Below are 25,161 nucleotides of genomic sequence, written 5' to 3'. Positions count from 1 at the left end.
ACCAAACTATACCTAGGAGCTAGTTTCCTTTATTTGATTTTTTGGTGGTGTTTTTAATCTTTTTAATTTTTATTCTTTTTCTTCCTCCAAAATGACAAAATGAAGGAATTCACCCCAAAAGAAAGAACAGGAAGAAATGACAGCCAGGGACTTAACATGAGTAGAAGCAAGATGTCTGAATTAGAATTTAGAACCACGATAGTAAGCATACTAGCTGGGGTTGAAAAAAGCATAGAATCCCTTTCTGCAGAGATAAGAGGTGATGTCTAGTCAGGATGAAATTAAAAAATGCTGTCACTGAGATGCACTTGTGATACCACAGCAGCAAGGATGGATGAAGCAGAGCAGTGAGTCAGTGATATAGAAGACAAAGTTATGGACTCTAGGGAAGATGGCGGCGTAGGAGGACGCTGGGCTCACCGCGCGTCCTGCTGATCACTTAGATTCCACCTACACCTGCCTAAATAACCAGAAAACCGCCAGAGGATTAGCAGAACGGAGTCGCCGGAGCCAAGCACAGACGAGAGGCCCACGGAAGAGGGTAGGAAGGGCGGTGAGGCGGTGCGCGCTCCACGGACTAGCGGGAGGGAGCCGGGGCGGAGGGGAGGCTCGCCGGCCAAGCAGAGCTCCCGAGTCTGGCTGGCAAAAGCAGAGGGGCCTGACGGACTGTGTTCTGACAGCAAGCGCGACTTAGCGTCTGGAAGGTCATAAGTTAACAGCTCTGCTCCGAAAGCAGGAAGGCTGGAGGACAAAGGGAGGGAGAGCTGCTGAGCCCCCGGACGACAGAGCTCAGTTTGGTGGGGAACAAAGGCGCTCGCCAGCGCCATCTCCCCCGCCCATCCCCCAGCCAAAATCCCAAAGAGAACCAGTTCCTGCCAGGGAACTTCCTCGCTCCGCGCAAACACCCAACTCTGTGCTTCTGCGGAGGAGCCAAACCTCCGGCAGCGGATCTGACTCCCTCCCGCTGCCACAGGGCCCCTTCCGAAGTGGATCACCTAAGGAGAAGCGAGCTAAGCCTGCCCCTCCTACCCCTGTGCACCTTGCCTACCCACCCCAGCTAATACGCCAGATCCCCAGCATCACAAGCCTGGCAGTGTGCAAGTAGCCCAGACGGGCCACGCCACCCCACAGTGAATCCCGCCCCTAGGAGAGGGGAAGAGAAGGCACACACCAGTCTGACTGTGGCCCCAGCGGTGGGCCGGGGGCGGACATCAGGTCTGACTGCGACTCCGCCCACCAACTCCAGTTATACACCACAGCACAGGGGAAGTGCCCTGCAGGTCCTCACCACGCCAGGGACTATCCAAAATGACCAAGCGGAAGAATTCCCCTCAGAAGAATCTCCAGGAAATAACAACAGCTAATGAGCTGATCAAAAAGGATTTAAATAATATAACAGAAAGTGAATTTAGAATAATAGTCATAAAATTAATCGCTGGGCTTGAAAACAGTATAGAGGACAGCAGAGAATCTCTTGCTACAGAGATCAAGGGACTAAGGAACAGTCACGAGGAGCTGAAAAACGCTTTAAATGAAATGCAAAACAAAATGGAAACCACCACGGCTCGGATTGAAGAGGCAGAGGAGAGAATAGGTGAACTAGAAGATAGTGTTATGGAAAAATAGGAAGCTGAGAAAAAGAGAGATAAAAAAATCCAGGAGTATGAGGGGAAAATTAGAGAACTAAGTGATACGCTAAAAAGAAATAATATACGCATAATTGGTATCCCAGAGGAGGAAGAGAGAGGGAAAGGTGCTGAAGGGGTACTTGAAGATATAATAGCTGAGAACTTCCCTGAACTGGGGAAGGAAAAAGGCATTGAAATCCAAGAGGCACAGAGAACTCCCTTCAGACGTAACTTGAATCGATCTTCTGCACGACATATCATAGTGAAACTGGCAAAATACAAGGATAAAGAGAAAATTCTGAAAGCAGCAAGGGGTAAACGTGCCCTCACATATAAAGGGAGACCTATAAGACTCGTGACGGATCTCTCTTTTGAAACTTGGCAGGCCAGAAAGAATTGGCACGAGATTTTCAGTGTGCTAGACAGAAAAAATATGCAGCCGAGAATCCTTTATCCAGCAAGTCTGTCATTTAGAATAGAAGGAGAGATAAAGGTCTTCCCAAACAAACAAAAACTGAAGGAATTTGTCACCACTAAACCAACCCTACAAGAGATTCTAAGGGGGACCCTGTGAGACAAAATACCAGAGACAACACTACAAGCATAAAACGTACAGACATCACAATGACTCTAAACCCGTATCTTTCTATAATAACACTGAATGTAAATGGATTAAATGCGCCAACCAAAAGACATAGGGTATCAGAATGGATAAAAAAACAAGACCCATCTATTTGCTGTCTACAAGAGACTCATTTTAGACCTGAGGACACCTTTAGATTGAGAGTGAGGGGATGGAGAACTATTTATCATGCTACTGGAAGCCAAAAGAAAGCTGGAGTAGCCATACTTATATCAGACAAACTAGACTTTAAATTAAAGGCTGTAACAAGAGATGAAGAAGGACATTATATAATAGTTACAGGGTCTATCCATCAGGAAGAGCTAACAATTATAAATGTCTATGCGCCGAATACCGGAGCCCCCAAATATATAAAACAACTACTCATAAACATAAGCAACCTTATTGATCAGAATGTGGTAATTGCAGGGGACTTTAACACCCCACTTACAGAAATGGATAGATCATCTAGACACACGGTCAATAAAGAAACAAGGGCCCTGAATGAGACATTGGATCAGATGGACTTGACAGATGTATTTAGAACTCTGCATCCCAAAGCAACAGAATATACTTTCTTCTCGAGTGCACATGGAACATTCTCCAAGATAGATCATATACTGGGTCACAAAACAGCCCTCCATAAGTTTACCAGAATTGAAATTATACCATGCATACTTTCAGACCACAATGCTATGAAGCTTGAAATCAACCACAGAAAAAAGTCTGGAAAACCTCCAAAAGCATGGAGGTTAAAGAACACCCTACTAACGAATGAGTGGGTCAACCAGGCAATTAGAGAAGAAATTAAAAAATATATGGAAACAAACGAAAATGAAAATACAACAATCCAAACGCTTTGGGACGCAGCGAAGGCAGTCCTGAGAGGAAAATACATTGCAATCCAGGCCTATCTCAAGAAACAAGAAAAATCCCAAATACAAAATCTAACAGCACACCTAAAGGAAATAGAAGCAGAGCAGCAAAGACACCCCAAACCCAGCAGAAGAAGAGAAATAATAAAGATCAGAGCAGAAATAAACAATAATATAGAGTCTAAAAAAACTGTAGAGCAGATCAACGAAACCAAGAGTTGGTTTTTTGAAAAAATAAACAAAATTGACAAACCTCTAGCCAGGCTTCTCAAAAAGAAAAGGGAGATGACCCAAATAGATGAAATCATGAATGAAAATGGAATTATTACAACCAATCCCTCAGAGATACAAACAATTATCAGGGAGTACTATGAAAAATTATATGCCAACAAATTGGACAACTTGGAAGAAATGGACAAATTCCTGAACACCCACACTCTTCCAAAACTCAATCAGGAGGAAATAGAAAGCTTGAACAGACCCATAACCAGTGAAGAAATTGAATCGGTTATCAAAAATCTTCCAACAAATAAGAGTCCAGGACCAGATGGCTTCCCAGGGGAGTTCTACCAGACGTTTAAAGCAGAGATAATACCTATCCTTCTCAAGCTATTCCAAGAAATAGAAAGGGAAGGAAAACTTCCAGACTCATTCTATGAAGCCAGTATTACTTTGATCCCTAAACCAGACAGAGACCCAGTAAAAAAAGAGAACTACCGGCCAATATCCCTGATGAATATGGATGCAAAAATTCTCAATAAGATACTAGCAAATCGAATTCAACGGCATATAAAAAGAATTATTCATCATGATCAAGTGGGATTCATTCCTGGGATGCAGGGCTGGTTCAACATTCGCAAATCAATCAACGTGATACATCACATTAACAAAAAAAAAGAGAAGAACCATATGATCCTGTCAATCGATGCAGAAAAGGCCTTTGACAAAATCCAGCACCCTTTCTTAATAAAAACCCTTGAGAAAGTCGGGATAGAAGGAACATACTTAAAGATCATAAAAGCCATTTATGAAAAGCCCACAGCTAACATCATCCTCAACGGGGAAAAACTGAGAGCTTTTTCCCTGAGATCAGGAACACGACAGGGATGCCCACTCTCACCGCTGTTGTTTAACATAGTGCTGGAAGTTCTAGCATCAGCAATCAGACAACAAAAGGAAATCAAAGGCATCAAAATTGGCAAAGATGAAATCAAGCTTTCGCTTTTTGCAGATGACATGATATTATACATGGAAAATCCGATAGACTCCACCAAAAGTCTGCTAGAATTGATACATGAATTCAGCAAAGTTGCAGGATACAAAATCAATGTACAGAAATCAGTTGCATTCTTATACACTAACAATGAAGCAACAGAAAGACAAATAAAGAAACTGATCCCATTCACAATTGCCCCAAGAAGCATAAAATACCTAGGAATAAATCTAACCAAAGATGTAAAGGATCTGTATGCTGAAAACTATAGAAAGCTTATGAAGGCAATTGAAGAAGATTTAAAGAAATGGAAAGACATTCCCTGCTCATGGATTGGAAAAATAAATATTGTCAAAATGTCAATACTACCCAAAGCTATCTACACATTCAATGCAATCCCAATCAAAATTGCACCAGCATTCTTCTCGAAACTAGAACAAGCAATCCTAAAATTCATATGGAACCACAAAAGGCCCCGAATAGCCAAAGGAATTTTGAAGAAGAAGACCAAAGCAGGAGGCATCACAATCCCAGACTTTAGCCTCTACTACAAAGCTGTCATCATCAAGACAGCATGGTATTGGCACAAAAACAGACACATAGACCAATGGAATAGAATAGAAACCCCAGAACTAGACCCACAAACATATGGCCAACTCATCTTTGACAAAGCAGGAAAGAACACCCAATGGAAAAAAGACAGCCTCTTTAACAAATGGTGCTGGGAGAACTGGACAGCAACATGCAGAAGGTTGAAACTAGACCACTTTCTGACACCATTCACAAAAATAAACTCAAAATGGATAAAGGACCTGAATGTGAGACAGGAAACCATCAAAACCTTAGAGGAGAAAGCAGGAAAAGACCTCTCTGACCTCAGCCGTAGCAATCTCTTACTCGACACATCCCCAAAGGCAAGGGAATTCAAAGCAAAAGTGAATTACTGGGACCTTATGAAGATAAAAAGCTTCTGCACAGCAAAGGAAACAACCAACAAAACTAAAAGGCAACCAACGGAATGGGAAAAGATATTTGCAAATGACATATCGGACAAAGGGCTAGTATCCAGAATCTATAAAGAGCTCACCAAACTCCACACCCGAAAAACAACCCAGTGAAGAAATGGGCAGAAAACATGAATAGACACTTCTCTAAAGAAGACATCTGGATGGCCGACAGGCACATGAAAAGATGTTCAGCGTCGCTCCTTATCAGGGAAATACAAATCAAAACCACACTCAGGTATCACCTCACGCCAGTCAGAGTGGCCAAAATGAACAAATCAGGAGACTATAGATGCTGGAGAGGATGTGGAGAAACGGGAACCCTCTTACACTGTTGGTGGGAATGCAAATTGGTGCAGCCGCTCTGGAAAGCAGTGTGGAGGTTCCTCAGAAAATTAAAAATAGACCTACCCTATGACTCAGCAATAGCACTGCTAGGAATTTATCCAAGGGATACAGGAGTACTGATGCATAGGGGCACTTGTACCCCAATGTTCATAGCAGCACTCTCAACAATAGCCAAATTATGGAAAGAGCCTAAATGTCCATCACCTGATGAATGGATAAAGAAATTGTGGTTTATATACACAATGGAATACTATGTGGCAATGAGAAAAAATGAAATATGGCCTTTTGTAGCAACGTGGATGGAACTGGAGAGTGTGATGCTAAGTGAAATAAGCCGTACAGAGAAAGACAGATACCATATGGTTTCACTCTTATGTGGATCCTGAGAAACTTGGCAGGAACCCATGGGGGAGGGGGAGGAAAAAAGAAAAAAAAAAAAAAAAGGTTAGAGTGGGAGAGAGCCAAAGCATGGGAGACTGTTAAAAACTGAGAACAAACTGAGGGTTGATGGGGGGTGGGAGGGAGGAGAGGGTGGGTGATGGGTATTGAGGAGGGCACCTTTTGGGATGAGCACTGGGTGTTGTATGGAAACCAACTTGACAATAAATTTCATATAATAAAAAAAAAAAAAAGACAAAGTTATGGAGAATAATGAAGCTGAAAAAAAGGGGAACTAAGGTAAAAGAGCACGATACAAGAATTAACTCAGTGACTCACTAAAAAGGAATAACATCCGAATCATTTGAGTTCCAGAAAATGGGGAGAAAAAGTGGTAGAAGGTTTTTTATGTGAGCAAATCATAGCAGAAAACTTTCCTAACCTGAGGAAAGACACAGACATCAAAATCCAAGAAGCACAGAGAGCTCCCATTAAATTCAACAAAAACCAATAATCAACAAGGCATATCTTAGTCAAATTCACAAAATACACAAAGAATTACGCAACAAGGGAAAAAAGTCCTTAACCTGTATGGGAAGACAGATCAGGTTCACGGGAGACCTATCCACAGAAACTTGGCAGGCCTGAAAGGAGTGGTAGGATATATTCAACGTGCTAAATTGGAAAAATATGCAGCCAAGAATTCTTTATCCAACAAGGCTGTCATTCAAAATAGAAGGAGAAATAGTTTCCTAGACAAACAAAAAGTACTGGAATTTGTGATGACTAAACCGGCCCTGCAAGAAATTTTAAGGGGATTCTCTGAGAGGAGAAAAGATGAGACAAAACAAAAAAAGATTAAAAGCAACAAAGACTAGAAAGGACCAGAGAACACCACCAGAAATTCCAGCTTTACAGGCAACACAATGGCAATAAATTCAGATCTTTTGGTACTCACTCTAAATGTCAATGGTCTCAATGCTTCAATCAAAAGACATAGGTTAACAGAATGGTTAAGAAAACAAGATCTATTTGCTCTTTAGAAGAGACCCATTTTAGACCTAGAGTCATGTTCAGATTGAAAGTAAGGGAATGGAGAACCATCTATTGTGCTAATGGTCACCAAAAGAAAGCCAGAGTAGCCATACTGATATCAGACTAGATTTTAAAATAAAGACTGTTAAAAGAGATGAAGGACATTATATCATAATTAAGAGGTCTACCCACCAAGAAGATCTAACAGTTGTAAACACTTATGCTCCCAACGTGGAAGACCCAAATATATAAATCAATCACAAACATAAACTCAATGATAATAATACCATAATAGTACGGGACTTTAACACCTCACTTAGAGCAATGGACAGATCATCTAAACAGAAATTCAAGGAAACAGTGGCTTTCAATGACACACTGGACCAGATGGACTTAACAGTTATATTGAGAATATTTTATCCTAAAGCAACAGAATACATATTCTTTTCAAGTTCACATGGAACATCCTCCAGAATAGATCACATACTGGGTCAAATCAGCTTTCAACAAATTCAAAAAGATCAGGATCATACCGGGCATATTTTCAGACCACACTGTTATGAAACTCGAAATCAACCACAAGAAAACATTTGGAAAGACAACAAATACTTAGAGGTTAAAAAATCCTACTGAAGAAAATGGGTTAACCAAGAAATTAAAAAGGAAATTAAAAAGTACATGGAAGGCAATGAAAGTAACACAACAGCCCAAAACCTCTGGGATCCAGCAAAGGCAGTCATAAGAGGGAAGTATATAGCTGTACAGGTTTTTCTTAAGAAGGAAGAAAGGTCTACACCTTAAAGAGCTGGAGAAAGAAGAGCAAATAAATCCCTAAACCAGTAGAAGACTGGCAATAATAAAGATTATGGCAAAAATCAATGCTTTGGGGGGGAAAAAAGAACAGATCAGTGAAACCAGGAGCCAGTTCTTGGAAAGAACTAACAAAATTGATAACCCCCTAGCCAGTTTGATCAAAAAGAAAAAGGACCCAAATAAATAAAATAATAGAGGAGAGAGCACAACCAACACAGCAGAAATACAATAATAAGAGAATATTATGAGCAATTATATGCCAATAATTTGGGAAATGTGGAAGAAATGGACAAATCCCTAGAAACATACACTACAAAACTGAACCAGGAAGAAGTTGAGAATTTGAACAGACCCATAACCAATAAAGAAATTGAATTAGTAATAAAAAAAAAATCTCCCCCAAAAAACCAGAGTCCAGGGCCAGATGGGTTTCCAGGGGAGTTGTACCAAACATTTAAACAAGAGTTAACTCCTGTTCTTTTGAAGCTGTTCCAAAAAATAGAAATGGAAGGAAAACTTTCAGACTCTGTCTAGGAGACCAGCATTACCTTGATTCCAAAACCAGACAAAGACCCCACTAGAAAGGAGAGCTATAGACCCATTTTTCCTGATGAACATGGATGTAAAAATTCTCAACGAGATACTAGCCAACTGGATTTAACAATGCATTAAAAGAATTATTCACCATGATTAAGTGGGATTTACACCTGGAATGCAGGGCTGGTTCAATATCGGCAAATCAATCAATGTGATACATCACATTAATAAAAGAAAGGACGGGGCGCCTGGGTGGCTCAGTCGGTTGGGCATGCGACTTCAGCTAAGGTCATGATCTCGCGGTCCGTGGGTTCGAGCCCCACGTCAGGCTCTGTGCTGACAGCTCAGAGCCTGGAGCCTCTTTCAGATGGTGTGTCTCCCTCTCTCGCTGACCTTGCCCCATTCATGCTCTGTCTCTCTCTGTCTCAAAAATGAATAAACGTTAAAAAAATTTTAATAAAAGAAAGGACAAGAACCACATGATCCTCTCAATAGATGTAGAGAAAGCATTTGACAAAATACAGCATCATTTCTTGACAAAAATCCGCAAGAAAGGAGGGATAGAAGGATCATACCTCAAGATCATAAAAGCCAGATAAAAAAGACCTGCCGCTAATAACATCCTCAATGGGGGAAAAATGGAGAGCTTTCCCCCTAAGGTCAGGAACACGACAGGGATGTCCACTCTTGACACCGTTACTCAGCACAGTATTGGAAGTCCTAGCCTCAGCAATCAGACATTACAAAGAAATAAAAAGTATCCAAATTGGCAAGGAGGAAGTCAAACTTTCACTTTTCACAGGTGACATGATATTCTATATGGAAACCCCAAAAGATTCCACCAAAAAACCTCTAGAACTGATCCATGAATTCAGCAAGGTCACAGGACATAAAAACAATGCACAGAAATCGGTTACATGTCTACACACCGGTAATGAAGCAGCAGAAAAACAAATCAAGGAATTGATCCCATTTACATTTGTGACAAAAACCATGAATACCTACGAATGACCCTAACCAAAGAGGTGAAAAACCTATACACTGAAAACTATAGAAAGCTTATGAAAGAAGTTGAAGAACACACACACACAATGGAAAAACATTCCATGCTCATGGATTGAAAGAACAAATATTGTTAAAATGTTGATACTACCCAAAGCTTTCTACATATTCAATGCAATCCCTATCAAAATAACACCAGCATTCTTCAGAGAGCTAGAACAAACAATCCTAAAATTTGTGTGGAACCAGAAAAGACCCCAGATAGCCAAAGCAATCCTGAAAAAGGAAACCAAAGTTGGAGGCATCACAATTCCAGACCTCAAGATGTACTACAAAGCTGTAGTCATCAAGATAGTATGGTTTTGGCATAAAAACAGACTTACATCAACGGACCAGAATAGAGAACTCTTAAATGGACCTGTAAATGTGTGGCCAAGTAATGTTTGACAAAGGAAATAATATGCAATGGAATGAAGACAGTCTCTTCAGCAAATGGTGTTGGGAAAACTGGACAACGACATTCAGAAGAATGAACCTGGACAACTTTCTTACACCATACACAAAAACTCAAAATGGATGAAAGACCTAAATGTAAGACAGGAAGCCATCAAAATTCTAGAGGTGGAAGCAGGCACAAACCTCTTTGACCTTGGCCGCAGCAACTTCTTACTCAACATGTCTCCAGAGGCAAGGGAAACAAAAGCAAAAATGAACTATTGGGACCTCATCAAGATGATCAACTTTTGCATGGCGAAGGAACCAATCAGCAAAACTAAAAGGCAACCAATGGAATGGAAGAAGATATTTGAAAATGACAGAAAGAACTTCTCAAACTCAACACCCAAAAAAACAAGTAATCCAGTGAAGAAATGGGCAAAAGACATGAATAGACACTTTTCTAAAGAAGACATCCAGATGGCTAACAGACACATGAAAAAAGGGTAAACATCACTCATCATAGAAATACAGATCAAAAACCACAATGAGATACCACCTCACACCAGTCATAATGGCTAAAATTAACAACTCAGGCAATGACAGATGTTGGCGAGGATGCGGAGAAAGAGGCACCCTTTTGCTTTGCCGGTGGGAATGCAAACTGGTGTGGCCACTCTGTAAAAGCAGTATGGAGATTTCTCAAAAAAATAAAAATAGAACTACCATGTGACCCAGCAATTGCACTACTAGGTATTTATCCACAGGGTACAGGTGTGCTGTTTCAAAGGGGCCACGCACCCCAGTGTTTATAGTAGAGCTATTGACAATAGCCAAAGTATGGAAAGAGCCCAAAAGTCTATTAACAGATTCAATGGATAAAGAAGATGTTGTGTATATAAATATACAATGGAGTATTAGTCATCAATCAAATAGAATGAAATCTTTCCATTTGCAACAACGTGGATGGAACTAGAGTGTGTTATGCTAAGTGAAGTTAGACAAATATGACTTCACTCCTGTGGAATTTAAGATAGAAAACAGATGAAGAGAAAGGGAGGGAGGCAAAAATAGTATAAAAACATGGAGGCGACAAAACCTAAGAACTCTTAAATACAGAGAACAAACTGAGGATTGCTGGATGGATTGTGGGTTTGGGAGATGGGCTAAATGGGCAAGGAGCATTAAGGAGGACACTGGTTGGGATGAGCACTTTGTGTTATACATAAGGTGTGAAAGACTGGATTCTACTCCTGAAATTATTATTGCCCTGTATGCTAAGTAACTTGATGTAAATTAAAAAAAAAAATATATATATATGTATAAATATATTTATACATATATATGTATATATATTATTTAAATACATATATTTAAATATATTAAATATATTAAATAAATATATTTCTATTTAAATATATTATAAATATATTAAATATATTATAAATATATTAAATAAATATATTTATATTTAAATATATTAAATATATTAAATAAATATATTTATACATATATATGTATATATATTATTTAAATACATAAATATATATGTATAAATATTTATACATATATATATATTTTTTTTTTTAATTTTTTTTTCAACGTTTTTATTTATTTTTGGGACAGAGAGAGAGCATGAACGGGGGAGGGGCAGAGAGAGAGGGAGACACAGAATCGGAAACAGGCTCCAGGCTCTGAGCCATCAGCCCAGAGCCTGACGCGGGGCTCGAACTCACGGACCGCGAAATCGTGACCTGGCTGAAGTCGGACGCTTAACCGACTGCGCCACCCACGCGCCTCAATAAATATATATTTAAAAGAAACCTCTCAAAGGTTGCCTCTAATATGAGGAATGAAAATTGAGTTGGACTTAATCATGAGAAGAGGGGGGAAGAGTGTTCCAGGGAGAGGAGGGAACACATGTGAAGGCTATAGGGTAGGGAGAGACGGAGAGGTGGCTGGCATGGTGGGAGTATAGCGGGTGAGGAGGGAAATGTGCAAGGTGAGTTGGGGCAGGTAAGTGAGGGCTAGATCTCCTGGGCTTTTGTAGACCATGAGAAAGAGTTTGGATTTTATTCAAGCCATTTTCTGGCTGGTGCTGAGTGGACAGAGCATTTAACCTAAAAGGGCTGTAGATTTGGTTATGAAAGGGCAAGTTGCCTTTCTGTTTAGCATATCTTGGAAATGCTGGATGGGTGAAATGAATTAAGATAGAGTAAATGTGTCTTCCATACCCATGCAATCCTCAGTGTTTGTCCTCTCTTCTCACTGTGTCTGTTACCACTTTGAACTTTGGTATCACCTTTTTTTAATTTAGGAAATGCTGTGCCATGGTTACGTATCATTTATATTGTTTCTTCCACGTAGATCACTAGCTGTCTGAGAACAGAAACTGTGGTGTGCTCAGGGACAGTACCCAAAGCCCTACACATAGTAAGCATATAGGATTTTTTTTGTTGTTTTTGTTGTTTAAGGATTTGATATTTATTTTAAAAATCCGTCTACTGGTTTTTTTTAAAAACTATTATATATAGTGTGTTTTGCCTACTGCTGTACGTGTTGTAAATTTTCTGTTGTAACAAATGGAAAACAAAGTAGGTTGTTAAAAAAGCAGTATGGCATAAAGTATAAGATAAAACCCTTTTCATAGGGACTGCATAGTCTTTTGTTTTAATATTGTTAAAATTGCCTTTCCAAGTGGCTTTGCATGTTTCACTTTGACAGTATCTATTTCCTAAATTCTCACCAGTGTTTGATTGTTTGATGCTACTAGACTTTTTGATTCATGCAAACCTGATTATTGAAAAATTGTGCCTAAATTTACATTTCCCTCATTACCGGTAAAATTGAATATTACTTTCTATATATAGTTAGCCATTTATGTTTCTTTTTTTTGTTCATATTCTTGGTCATTTTTCCTCACGGAGTCATTTATCCTTGACTGCAGGAATACTTTACATACTCTAGCTACTAATCCTCTCGGATGTATTACAAACATTTTGTCCCAATCTCCTTTATCTTTTTACCTTTTCTCAATGCCTTTTGCATTCAACAGTCATGTATAGTGGCCCTTCTTCTATTTCAGGGCAGTCAGTGTTTTTGGTGATGTCCCACTTATGGCCCAAGATCTCTTTTAGAATTTCTGGGCATGACCTATCAGCACACCAAGAAAAATACTCCATCACCGTGTATTGTCTTGGCTCAGTAGGCACTTTTCATTTTTTACATTTTTTAGTTTATTTTATAAATAGTTTATGTAAATAAGAGTAAGAGGATAGATAAACTATTCATTTAAAATCTTAATAATTTAAACGTAGCGACTCTGACACTTGGTTCCAGGTTCTTCTCGTTTGGAATAGATGTACCCAGATAGATACACACCTGAAATGGATGTCTCTGAAAGCATTTGTCATGCGTGAACCTGGAATATATCCATCTTGTAAATACTGGTTCCCGACTTTAAATCGACCTCCAGTGGGTTCTAATTTAGTACTCCTGGTTCTTCTCACTCTTGCATCATCAAAATGTAACACTAGAATTTTTTAAATCTTTAATGGCTCATAATTTTGTTATAGAGAGTATCGCTATCTTCTTGGCTCCGTAATTCAGACATTTTCATTCTTGAATTTATTAAACGTCAAGTGATCTATTGAGTTTGCACATTTATTTCTCATCTATACCTTCCCAGTCACCTTTGTATACTAACCTGTCTTCGGCATTTGTCCATTTATGAACTGTATCAAGTAAAATTTGGACCCCGGCACAAAAGATGAAAGAATCTCATCCTGCACCCTTTTAGCATAACAGGATGGTCCAGCAGGTTTTCGTTGCAAAATTTTTTTTTTTTTTTAATTTTTTTTTTTTTTCGACGTTTATTTATTTTTGGGACAGAGAGAGACAGAGCATGAACGGGGGAGGGGCAGAGAGAGAGGGAGACACAGAATCGGAAACAGGCTCCAGGCTCTGAGCCATCAGCCCAGAGCCCGACGCGGGGCTCGAACTCACGGACCGCGAGATCGTGACCTGGCTGAAGTCGGACGCTTAACCGACTGCGCCACCCAGGCGCCCCTCGTTGCAAAATTTTGAATGAGTAAGTCCTTCCTGTGGAATGACTAAGTGAATGAGAGTCCCTTGTTTTCTTTTTGTTCTGAGAGATCTATTGCTCACTCATCAGTTCTTGAGTTTGAGAAGATTCCTCCTTAGATACTGTATAGTATGTTGTCATCTGAAGACTCAAGAGGCTCAAGTTTTACTTAGGGTCAGTGTCCCCATCCACAATAGCATTTCAGGTGCTGCTGCCCTTTGTCTCTTTGTGTCCATCTTCTGATTTGTCTAATGATTGTGACATGTCTCCCTCTGTCTGTCGTCTTCTTATTGGCCTTATGGACAGAAAATTTTAAAATTCTCAATTCTCATCTGTGTTCAATGAAAGCTAAAAGCAGACTACCAAGATGGCGTCTCAGGTCTTTCTATCCCATTGAAAGATGATACAATAATTTGGGTAATGCAGTGAGAAAATTGCAGGATGATGCAATAGTGATTATTTTTGTATCATCCTTTTTGGTGATTTCATCATTTTCCTTTGTCTTACTCGTTTAAAAAAAAAAGTTGCAAATAACATGAGATAGAGGGGAAAAAAAAACCCCTACCAAGATCCTATAATACAGCTTAAATTTATCAAAGGTTGCAGTGGACCCATATGTAATTACAAGATAGAATTAGTTTTATTCTATTTTTAAAAATAAGTATAATTTCTCTTTGTTCTTAGGAAGACTCTAAAACAAAATCATGAAATAACAGCCTTCCCACGTAGTAAGGAATTGTTCAGAAAAGAAAGTGAAAAACTCCAAGTGGGCCCAGCAGCCCTAATGTTCTCCTGGAGCCTGAAGGACTGAGCTGGCCGGAAATACACGTGGACTGTGCTCACAGAGCTCTTATTGCAGAGTCCACTGGAACGGAAATGACACTTAATTAGTCTTAGCGTGTCTTTACTACACTTAAGCTCACAGGAGTTTGCTTTGGCTTATGGCTTTCTGTTCTGACCTTCCCCCTATCTGTGCAGCATGGGCAGAAAGAATAAACTAGCTGCTTTCTGACAGAGGTGGGTGCCACCCCCTCCTGTTCGTTCTGTTAGCAGGCCCGCTTTATCTCGGGTGTCTCTCTTCTAAGCCTCTTTTCTATCAAAGCCCTCGAACTGTTAGCTGTTGAAGTCAAGCACGTCTCTGTTGAGCACCGAGCACTGCCAGCGTCCCATTTGGGGAGAATCTACGAGGTGTGTATGCCAAGCACGATATCATTGTGTGCAGGCACTGCGGGAGTCTGCCAAACCCAGGGGCAGGCTGCCAGTACAAATGCCACGTTGACATGACATTTACAAGTTTAGAGTCTGGAAGAGGACTGCCAGCGGAGCACTCTTCAGCTGCCTCATTTAGGGTGGCGGTAACTGGGCCAACTTTTGATTTTCAGACTCCAGAAGCATAGTCAAGAAGTAAGACTTCATATAGAATTTGAAACTACCACTGCCACATTTTCTAGGAAGTGATGAATTTGGTCCGCCCGTTTCTGGGATGTGGGGTATGCCCTGGTGCAGGTTAAAAGTGCACAATCCGTAATCAGATCTGGGTCTGAGTGAGGGCTCCATCACTTATGGTGTGACCCTGAGCGAATCCGTCTGCCTGAGCCTCAGCTGCCCACTATAAAGTAGGGATAATATCAGTTTCTTCCTGGGGTAATTGGGTGGATTAAATATCTCAAGAAGTGTGAGCACTTTTTCCAGTGCTTGTCCAATAGTGAGTGCTCAGTGATGTGAGGCATTTTTCACATTCTTCAGAAGCTCGTGAGAAATTCAGGTTTGGAGCTGTTTGTATGTTTTAGTCACAAGTGGGCATATTCCAGCCTGCCGGGGACACGAGCTTGTGGGGACACTCCCTCTCTGACTCAGGCATTGCCGGCACACTGTGCACAGGAAGCCCAGCACGTAGTTTTCTTTCTCTCTCTAGGGAAACTTAGAACTGGAGTCAGAATCATTTGGGCATTTGGCGGAAGGCAGAAACCATTTGGGTATTAAGAATTTATTCCAGTAATAGCAGTCCTTTGATTGACCTGGAGCTTTTCTATGGCGTATTCTCTGCAAAGGGAAGGCCTCGGGCTGTTCTGAAGGATATTCTGTGGCTTATTAGGGGCACTGTCTTTTCGGTGTTGGTAACAAGGTACTTGGTCTTGATTAAGTCTGTTTTCATGATCTAGTAGTTAAAGGACAGGTTTTTCTTTGCTACATACACAGCATATGATCCTCACCGCCATGTTTAGTTAACTTCTGTTCGTCGTTTTCAACACTGCTAGTAAATTCTCTCAAACGATAGAATTCTTTTTTCTTCTTTCTTGTTTTTCAGATCTTCAAAGTTGCTGCGGGCATTCTATGTCCCCTTCCTGTCAGATCAGTATACAGCGTATGCAAACTACACCATCCTCAAACCCCGGAAAGCAAAGCAAATCAGGAAGAAAAGTGGAGGTCAGCAACACGCCTGTGACCCCAAAGGACGACCATCCTGTTAACTAGTGATTGCACTGACAGGACGCCCTCCACATCATCATTTGTAACGTTTGTAATAAAGGCTGTCTGACACAGGATTCTAGAATCTGGGTGCTTTGGGCTGGTCAAAGTAATTCCCATTCATGTCTTGCTGTGTCTCTGTTCTGCATGTGAACTTTTTGCAGCTAGGCAGAAAAAGGCCTTAACGTCTGTAGGTATGTTGCTCTACAGCTTACTGTTTTTCTTCTGTTCGATATTTACTAGACCGGAGAAGAGCAGAGCCACCTTACAGGAAGAATTGAAAATCCCTGAACTGGATGGCTGCATTAAACTCTCTCTCCATACTCTGGCCTGGCATCTGAGAACTAGCAAGCCTCTTTTGGGCCACACAGGCTTCTCCACCAAAGCTGTTTGGCAGCTCTTTGCAGACCTTACTCAAGTCCTAGTGCTGAAAATGAGCACAGCCTAATTGCCAACCTACATGTCCTTTTCACCTTGTGCAGGACTAAGCTTCTCTAAAGCACTTCACAGGACGAGGACCCTGTCCTGGAGATATCTCAGGAAAAAGGCAACCATTTGAGGAACTGTAATCTAATTTCATTATGTAGGATGCCTCTTATTCTCAGTTTATTTCCTATACAACAAACTGTGTTAAGTTTTCGCATGCTGTTTCTTGAATTCCAGACTTTTCTGTATAAAAGCATCAGCAGAGTAGACCATAACTGTATAGGACATATTTGGGGAAAATTAATTCGATCACTTGGTAGGTAGGTTTGGATGACCTCACATTTTTAAGTAATGTATTTTGAGGCTGTTGATGAATTCCTGCCCCCCCACTTTTTTTAAAGAACCCTAGTGGAAAAGGCCACTGTGTATTTACAGCACGTATTTTTGAGTCTATCTATTGCAAAGCACATTCTGCATGGGGCACTTCTAGTCAAATAGGCAATGATAAGGATTTAATTAAAGTGTAATGAGTATATACTGTTACTTTACATACAGTATTTCACTGTTTACAAAGTACTTTCACATGATCTCGTTTGGTCCTCACGGTCACAGTGTGAGGCAGACAAGACAAGTGGTTTGGTCCCCATTTTATAGATGATGAAACAGGCTTTGGGGGGTGGTGGGGAAGGGCAAGTGGCTTGCCCAAGGCCACAGTAAGTAACAGAGCTGGGACTAGAACGTGGGTTCCTGAACTTCTTACCTAAAGCTCTTCCATACTTCCTCTCTTGACTCCGAAGACATTGGAAGACAGAGCGATGGTGTTGGCTAGAGACCTGACTGATAATGTAACTTTCTATTTTAAGGAAGAATTTTATCTGTGTTTCTTTGAGTTCTTCAGAGCCTCCATTCTGCCTGTGGGTTAGACCATCACAGCAGTGCCCCGTGATGCGGCCCAGCCTGTGTCTGGAAAGTTGTGCTCATGTTTGGAAGTCCTGCTCTTTTGCAGCCACACAGAATCTCCTATCAGTTTCGTTTCTACATAATCAATCTGGGGTCATATTATAGGTGCCTTATTTCTGTAAAGGTAATTATGTCTAGTAATCTGCAGAGAGGATGAAGAGGTTTTTCAGAGCTTTCATCTTTCATTCTTCAAAGAGAAGGGCTTTTCAACAGGAACTGATCCCAAGAGAAGAGAAAGGAAGTCATAGGGAAAGAAATGGCTAGTCAACATACAAAAAGTCTCCTCCTCGTCGGGATCCCTCTCATGGAATTTCCAGACTGAGGTTGAAGCGCTGGAGAGGAAATAGGTCTAGACAGTACAGAACAGTAAGTGGAGAGTGAAGATAAATTGGGGTTCCACTTGCTGCTTTAAAGATTTCTGGTATTTAATTCTCCATACTTGGTTACTGCTTTCCAAGGCAAGTATTGGCACATGTGGTCTGACTACAGGGTAGAGCATTTGCCGTGAAATGTCTTGCCACACCTGCAGTAACCATGTGCTGTCTTTCACAGTGGCTAAAGCCTTCTACTTTTTGCAGGAAAATAAGAGTCCCATAATGGAGGTCCATGGTGAGTAGCTTTTTTCCTAATCAAAGTGATACAATGATGGTCTCTTTTCTCACCTTGCATGTTTAAAAAAAAAAAAAATCCTTCTGAGTGAGGACTTACTGTAATAGAGCACAAAAAAAGGTCATGATTGATCAAGGGATTCCTTGGGCATATCTGCTCCTATCCCTTTTAAAACCTGGTTTTGGTTTCCTCTGTTCTAGGTGCATCTTTAGTGAGAGCACAATACATTGTGGAACACTGTGCCAAATGCTGTGGGTAAGGGATGTAAAAACGAATGTTGTTCATTTTGAAAATGAGTATTTTTCATGTAATGTTATATAAACACATTTTTGAAAAGTCTCCATCTCAGCAATATAGGGAAGCCAGCTTTGCCTGGGAAAAAGAGTTTCAAAACACCTGGTCAGACAAGTATTTCTCCTCCAGAGGATCTGTGTTTAGCATGAGCTAACTGCTCTGCTCACTTTAAGGAGAAAGTATCTGAGGTACTTGTCTTTTCACAGATTGTTGTGTATTGAGAAATACGGAGGACTTTGTTTATTATTCGTAATAAACTTTGATTATGGAGCTAATGAGGGAGTTAGGTGTACTTGACCGTTTCAGGGCTTTCTGATCTCTAAATTTTATTTATTTATTTTTTAGTAATCTGTATGTGGGTCTCGAACTCCCAGCCCCAGCACCAAGAGTCACATGGTCTTCCCACTGAGCCAGCCAGGCGCTCCCCCGACCTCTTGATCTTAAGCAGCCTTATTTGAACCCCAGATCTTACGACACTGAGTCCCATTACTGAACCAGACAGTGTGCTAGGCATCTATTATCAAAGTGTACCTGGCACCTGAGGGCTGTCATCTGATAAAACAGAAGACTAGTCATTTTAATCTCTTGGGATAATCACAGAAAATGGGAGCCCATACTCTTTATTATTGAATTCAAGTTTAGAAACATTGTTTTAAATCAGGGTGGTTCTTGATCTCAACCATTTACTTGGGACATTTTTGCTGGTTTGGAGTTCTGGGAAAGAACCTTAAAAACTCATGTGGTTTTGTAGCATTATTACATCTGGAGTGACTGTTGGGTCAAAACACTAGTGGCAATCGTTTATTGTGTTTTTGCATTTCGTGGGATTTGAAATAAGAATTCACTGTGATTATGCTGTCTTCTAGCCAGTGTCAGGCACCTCTGCTTTAATTTGGTTATTTTTTTCCGAAGAGGGAAAAGAGACACAATTTAAACTTTGCCTCCACAGCCTATTAAAGCTCATGTGTTAATTCATTCTTATGTTACTACATTAAATGCCTTGAGTAAGTGGATAGATGGACGTATGCTCAGCTTTATTCTTTTGCAACAGAAAGATGAGATTTCAGATGCCCTCTGGTGTTTTGGTAAATCTAAATGAATGTTGCCTTTAATTTGTCCAGTACATACATTACCATGTAATTCATGCTGCACACGAAATCAGGAAGCAGTACAGTGTTGATGCAAGAGTCTTGTCCAGTTCATTTGTCTTCCTGATCCCTGTACTTTATTCCACGTGTCACTATTTATATCACGTACGTGTGTTTTCTGTAAAAGAAAAAGTTAAATAAATCTTGGCAATTTGATTTTCCTTTCTTAGGCTGGTATCTTCTCGTTTGCTTCTAGCTTTTAAATCTTTGGTGGAGGTTGAAACTCAACTCCTTGCATCTCCCCTACTCTTTAAAAAAAATTTTTTTTTTTAACGTTTATTTATTTTTGAGACACTGAGACAGCGTGAGCAGGGGAGGGGCAGAGAGGGAGACACCAAATCTAAAGCAGGTTCCAAGCTCTGAGCTGTCAGCACAGAGCCCAATGTGGGTCTCAAACCCATGAACTTGTGAGATAATGACCTGAGTCAAAGTCAGACACTGAAATGACTGAGGCACCCAGGAGCCCCAACATCTCCCCTACCCTGCCTTCTTAAAGGCCAAATAGCACAGAATGTTTCTTCTGAAAACTCCAGGAAGAGGCATTTATTTGTGAAAGTCAGTGAGGATTAGTTTTATTGTACTTGTGGAAAAACCAAGCATAGTGGGAATCACTTCAATGTGTCAGTGTTGTGCGTAAAAAGTAATAGTCTCCAGATCCATCTTAGGTTTTTCGATTAAAAATCTCTGGACTGTGATAGTCTTAATATTCATAGAAGCGTGGATTTGGTAATTGCTTAATTTTTATCTATTTTGAGAGAGAGTGTGAGCAGGGGAGGAGCAGAGAGAGAGGGATACACAGAACTTGAAGCAGGCTCCCGGCTCTGCACTGTCAGCACAGACCCAGATGTGGGGCTCGAACTCATGAACTGTTGAGATCATGACCTGAGCCAGAGTTGGACACTTAACTGACTGAGCCACGCAGGGCCCCCCCACCTTTGTTTTTAATGTTTTGGTTAATATTTATTTAAAACATTTTTTCATGTTTATTTTGAGAGAGCGCATGCATGAGTGGAGGAGAGGCAGAGAGAATCCCAAGCAGGCTCTGTGCTGTTGGCATGGAGCCCTGTGTGAAGTGTGATCTCATGAACCGTGAGACCATGACCTGAGCCAAAAACAAGAGTCAGATGCTTAACCGACTGAGCCACCCAGGTATCCTGGATCTGATAGTATTTAACACTTAGGTAATTTCCCCCTTTGTTGGAGGTTGTCAGGATTAGTAAAAACTTTTTTGTGAATGAATTCCTAACATCATTTCCCTGCCTTGCACCTATAGCCAGTAACTTCTAGTAGTTACTTGGTTTTAAATGATAGGTTATCTGTTTTCTTTCCATAGGACCCAAAATGCCCACAAAATTTGGTTCATTTCATTTCGTTAAAGTCCTTTTAGAGAAGGGTGCTCTACCAATATAATTCCAGGAGAAGTCCACAGCCTTAATTAATTTCTTTCTTTTTTGGGGGTGGGGGTGCCTAGAATGTCCTCATTCTTTCTGTTAGTCTTTTCAGGCCAGATTGAGTCTCCCCCTCTTCTATGAAGCTGTTCTAGGCTTGAGGATTACTTCCTTTCCTCACCCTTCATGAGTACCCAGTGTCTTTACTAATGGCATGGAACCTTGACATGTTATCTTTGTAAACCTGTCTTTCAAGAATATTGTTGGCACATCAAGCGGCAAAGACCATATCACACTCCCATGTATTCCCAGGGTTCAACACGGTTCCCTGAACATTTTGGTAATACCCATGTTCATTGATAAGCAAGAAGGAAGAGCCAAAAGACACTTGCAACTGATACACAACTTACGCTTTCAATGTGGCTGATTTTTAGACCTTTGAAAACAAAGCAAGTTATAAGCCCTCTGTTACTCAAAGGGCAATTTGGAAGATGTAAATGAGACTCAATATTGTGCATATTTAAGGAATTCTCTTGAAGTACACACACAAAGGCAGATTCCTCAGAGTACTTTCGAAAAGGAGAGTTGGTACCTTTACTGAGTATCTCTGTTTGATTTTGGAAGGTCAGGCTTTGCTCAGGAGACCTTCTGAACTAGTTTGGGGCAGAAAGCTTCCCCTCCCGGTGAGAAGAAGTGCTCCATTCCTATCAGCCCTGCTGGGAAAAGGAAGTCTAACTGCAGGATGGCTTTGTAGTGATACATTTAAATTCAATAATATTGGGGCACTTGGGTGTCTCAGTAGGTTAACACCCAACTCTTGATTTTGGCTCTGGTCACAGTCTCTAGGTTTTGTGGGTTTGAGCCCCACATCGAGCTCTTGGGATTGAGTGAAGCCTGGTTGGGATTCCCCCCTCCTTCCCTCACCCCCCCCCACTCATGCTCTGTCTCTCAAAATAAACTTTATTTATTTAAAAAAAAAAACCTTTTTTTAATGTTTATTTCTGAGATAGCAAGAGAAAGAGTGCGAGGGGGAGAGGCAGAGAGAGAGAGAGGGAGATAGAGAATCTGAAGCAGGCCCCAGGCTCTGAGCTGTCAGCACAGAGCCTGACTCAGGGCTCAAATTCATGGACAGTGACATCATGACCTGAGCTGAAGTCTGATTGTTAACCGACTGAGCCATCCAGGTGCCCCTCAAAATAAACTAAAAAAAAAAAAAAAAAAAAAAAAAAAAAATTCAATAATATCAAGTAGTGAGTGATTTTTAAATTTTAATTTTATTTGTTTTTAAATGTTTATTTTGAGAGTGAGTAGGGGAGGGGCAGAGAGAAAGAGGGAGAGAGAGATTCCCAAGCAGGGCTTGAACTCCTCAACCCATGAGATGATGACCTGAGCCGAAATCAAGAGTTGGATGCTTAACGCACTGAACCACCCAGGCCCTCCCCCTCCCCCTGCCCCCGCCACTGCCCAGTGTGAGTGATTTTTGTATTTTTAAACTGAAGGCTGTTTTGGCTCTCTTCAGCTGTGCAGTTCAACCTAGACCTGACATTGAAAGAAATTATAACTAACAGATTTGATGAATAAAATGAAGCACATTTAGATAAGGGATATGAGATAACAGAATTGTAGTGACACGATTTGGAAGATGTAATGACTGACATCTCCATGGAAGTGACTATTCTTTTTAGAATAGTTTGTGATTAAATTAACAATTGGATTAAATAGCTTTTTACCTGAGTAGGAACGTTTAAATGTTTTAAGTGAACCTTAGGTATCTTCAGAAACTACTTTTGAACGGTGGGGCCTTTTGTTCTTGTTTTTGCTTCCAGTTTCTGGGCTGCTTATTCCGTTGTTACATGCCTGGGGATAGAAATAAAAACAACGGACCCTTGATGGCTCTGACGTGTGAGTTAAAATAACTTTGATCTTGATTGGCCTGCAGAACTGGAGACATTGCCCTGTATTTACCATTTTAATTCTTGAATCTCAAATCGGCAAATGAGAAGGGTGTGCTTTTTGGTCTGCTTACTAGCTGCTTCCGCAGCATCACACTCAGTGCTGGAGAAGATGTGACCTACAGAGCAGTGTTCTCAACCACAGCTGCAGGAGGGGCTCACTGGAGACCATTTAAAAAATCATCCCTATCTTCTTGAGTCCCCCAAGGAATTCTGAGTTGGTAGCTACAGATGGGCCCTGACATTTATTTAAAAAAACCTTTTTATGTGGTTTTCTAATATCCACCGCAATTGTTATTAGAGGCTGGAAGGCAAACAGTCACACCAAAGATCAAAGGTAATTGAGTAGGCGAAATGTTTGCCGTTCTTTTCCACTTACAGCCCCTGGCTACGCACACTTCCACGTACACTTCTTGCCATTCCCATCCCCCAACCCCATGTTTTCTCTATTTTTTCTGACTTCCAAACTTTACCTGCCCTCTTACCCATTCTCTCTGGGCCCTGCTTTCTGGGAAACAAGTAACTAATAGGGTACTGATGGACACTAATGAATGTTCATAGTTTACTGCAGTTCTCTTCCCATTGATCCTCTCAGCACACTTAAATGGGAACACATCTGGAAAAGAGCAATGACTAATTTTGGCCGTTTCAGACCCATTCAAGTGCCATTTTATTGATGGATGGGGAGGAGAGTGTTTGAGCAGGCAGATCCAACCTTGAGGAAGACTCAAGGTCTTGTAAGTTCAGACCCTATTGATTGGCGCTGCTCAGCCTACTCAGAGAAGGACCTGTGGCTCTGGTGAGCAGAGTGAAAAAACGTGCCGGTGGATAGTTAGTCCTGCGCAGGGCACGATGGGCGAACCTACTTTGTAGATTTCGTATACTACGCTCTGGGGCATGTACAGTGAAGACTTCCCCTTTGTTACTCGCACTGGTCTTTGGCAAAGGTTCTGGGAGCCGCTGCCCTCCCCCCACCCCCACATGCACACACAGACATGAGAGCAAAGGTTAGTCTCATTCTGAGAGAAATGACTTGAAATGTGCCCCCTCAATCAACAAGAAAACACCATGTATATCATTCAGCGGTTGGTCTTGCTTTTTTCTTGCCTTAATTGACAATACGTGTCTCTTAAGCTCCCCTGGTATTTCCGAGAATATATTCTCATTTTTTTTTCTTGCCTGTGAAATATTTGTGGCGTTCTGGAGGAAAAGGAGGCTGGTTTTACAGTGCTACATTTATAAAAGAATCTTAAGTGCTTTTTTCAACTCAGCCCTTTCCCCTCTCCTTGGGCCTTTTCTATGATTGTGTTTTTACAGTCTGTGATTACTGGAGATATTCTAAAAAATAACATCAGAGTTTAAATTTGTTGCCATGTTTTTTTTGGTTTTGTTTTTGTTTTGTTTTTGTTTTTGTTTCTGTTTTTCGGTTTTGTTTTCGTTTTACTTCCAAGTATCATTATTTCTGAAAACTTGCTGAGGCAGCCGGACTGCATGCAGTGCCCTTGTAGAGACTTCCCTAAGTCCAGCAGGGGGCAGCCCATTCTCACTGAAAATTTCACTGTTTCTTTTCTTCCAGGATGCTAATTTGTTTCAGTATTTGCAGTATTCTTTGGTGTATAAATTCCTGTGTAAATGGAAATATCTGAGCTACATTTCTTCAGTTAAAATTTTCTAAATGCTTATTTATTTTTGAGAGAGACAGAGTGCAAGCGGGGGAGGGGCAGAGAGAAAGAGAGAGAGAGAGGGAGACACAGAATCTGAAGCAGGCTCCAGACTCTAAGGGGTCAGCACCGTGCCTGACATGGGGCTCGAACCCAGGGACTGAGATCATGACCTAAGGTGAAGTTGGAAGCTTAACCGACTGAGCTACCCAGGTGCCCCTGAACTATATCTCTTTAGAATGCATGGTTACATTGCTGTAATGGCAAAAATTTCCTGGAG

At 40.8% G+C, this 25,161-nt stretch overlaps 1 protein-coding gene across 7 annotated transcripts in view; it reads left to right on the top strand.

Moving 5' to 3' along the window:
• The window catches only part of ALG9 (ALG9 alpha-1,2-mannosyltransferase), a 105,164-nt gene extending 85,128 nt beyond the window's left edge, over nucleotides 1-20,036 (top strand). For 4 of the 7 annotated variants that reach the window (XM_045482765.1, XM_045482762.1, XM_045482768.1 and 1 more), the window contains 2 exons: nucleotides 16,283-16,401; nucleotides 16,687-20,036. In XM_045482765.1, coding sequence (XP_045338721.1) covers nucleotides 16,283-16,401; nucleotides 16,687-16,891 — 324 coding nt within the window. In that variant the 3' untranslated portion in view covers nucleotides 16,892-20,036. Of the gene's footprint in view, nucleotides 1-16,282 lie in introns of all 7 variants that reach the window. The other 3 variants (XM_045482767.1, XM_045482763.1, XM_045482766.1) reach the window with 2 other exon arrangements.
• Nucleotides 20,037-25,161: the final 5,125 nt, after the last annotated feature.

Source organism: Leopardus geoffroyi, chromosome D1 (assembly GCF_018350155.1).
Source record: "Leopardus geoffroyi isolate Oge1 chromosome D1, O.geoffroyi_Oge1_pat1.0, whole genome shotgun sequence".
Taxonomy (NCBI): domain Eukaryota; kingdom Metazoa; phylum Chordata; class Mammalia; order Carnivora; family Felidae; genus Leopardus; species Leopardus geoffroyi.
Note: the sequence above shows the minus strand (reverse complement) of the source record. Positions and strands in the feature narration are given on the sequence as shown.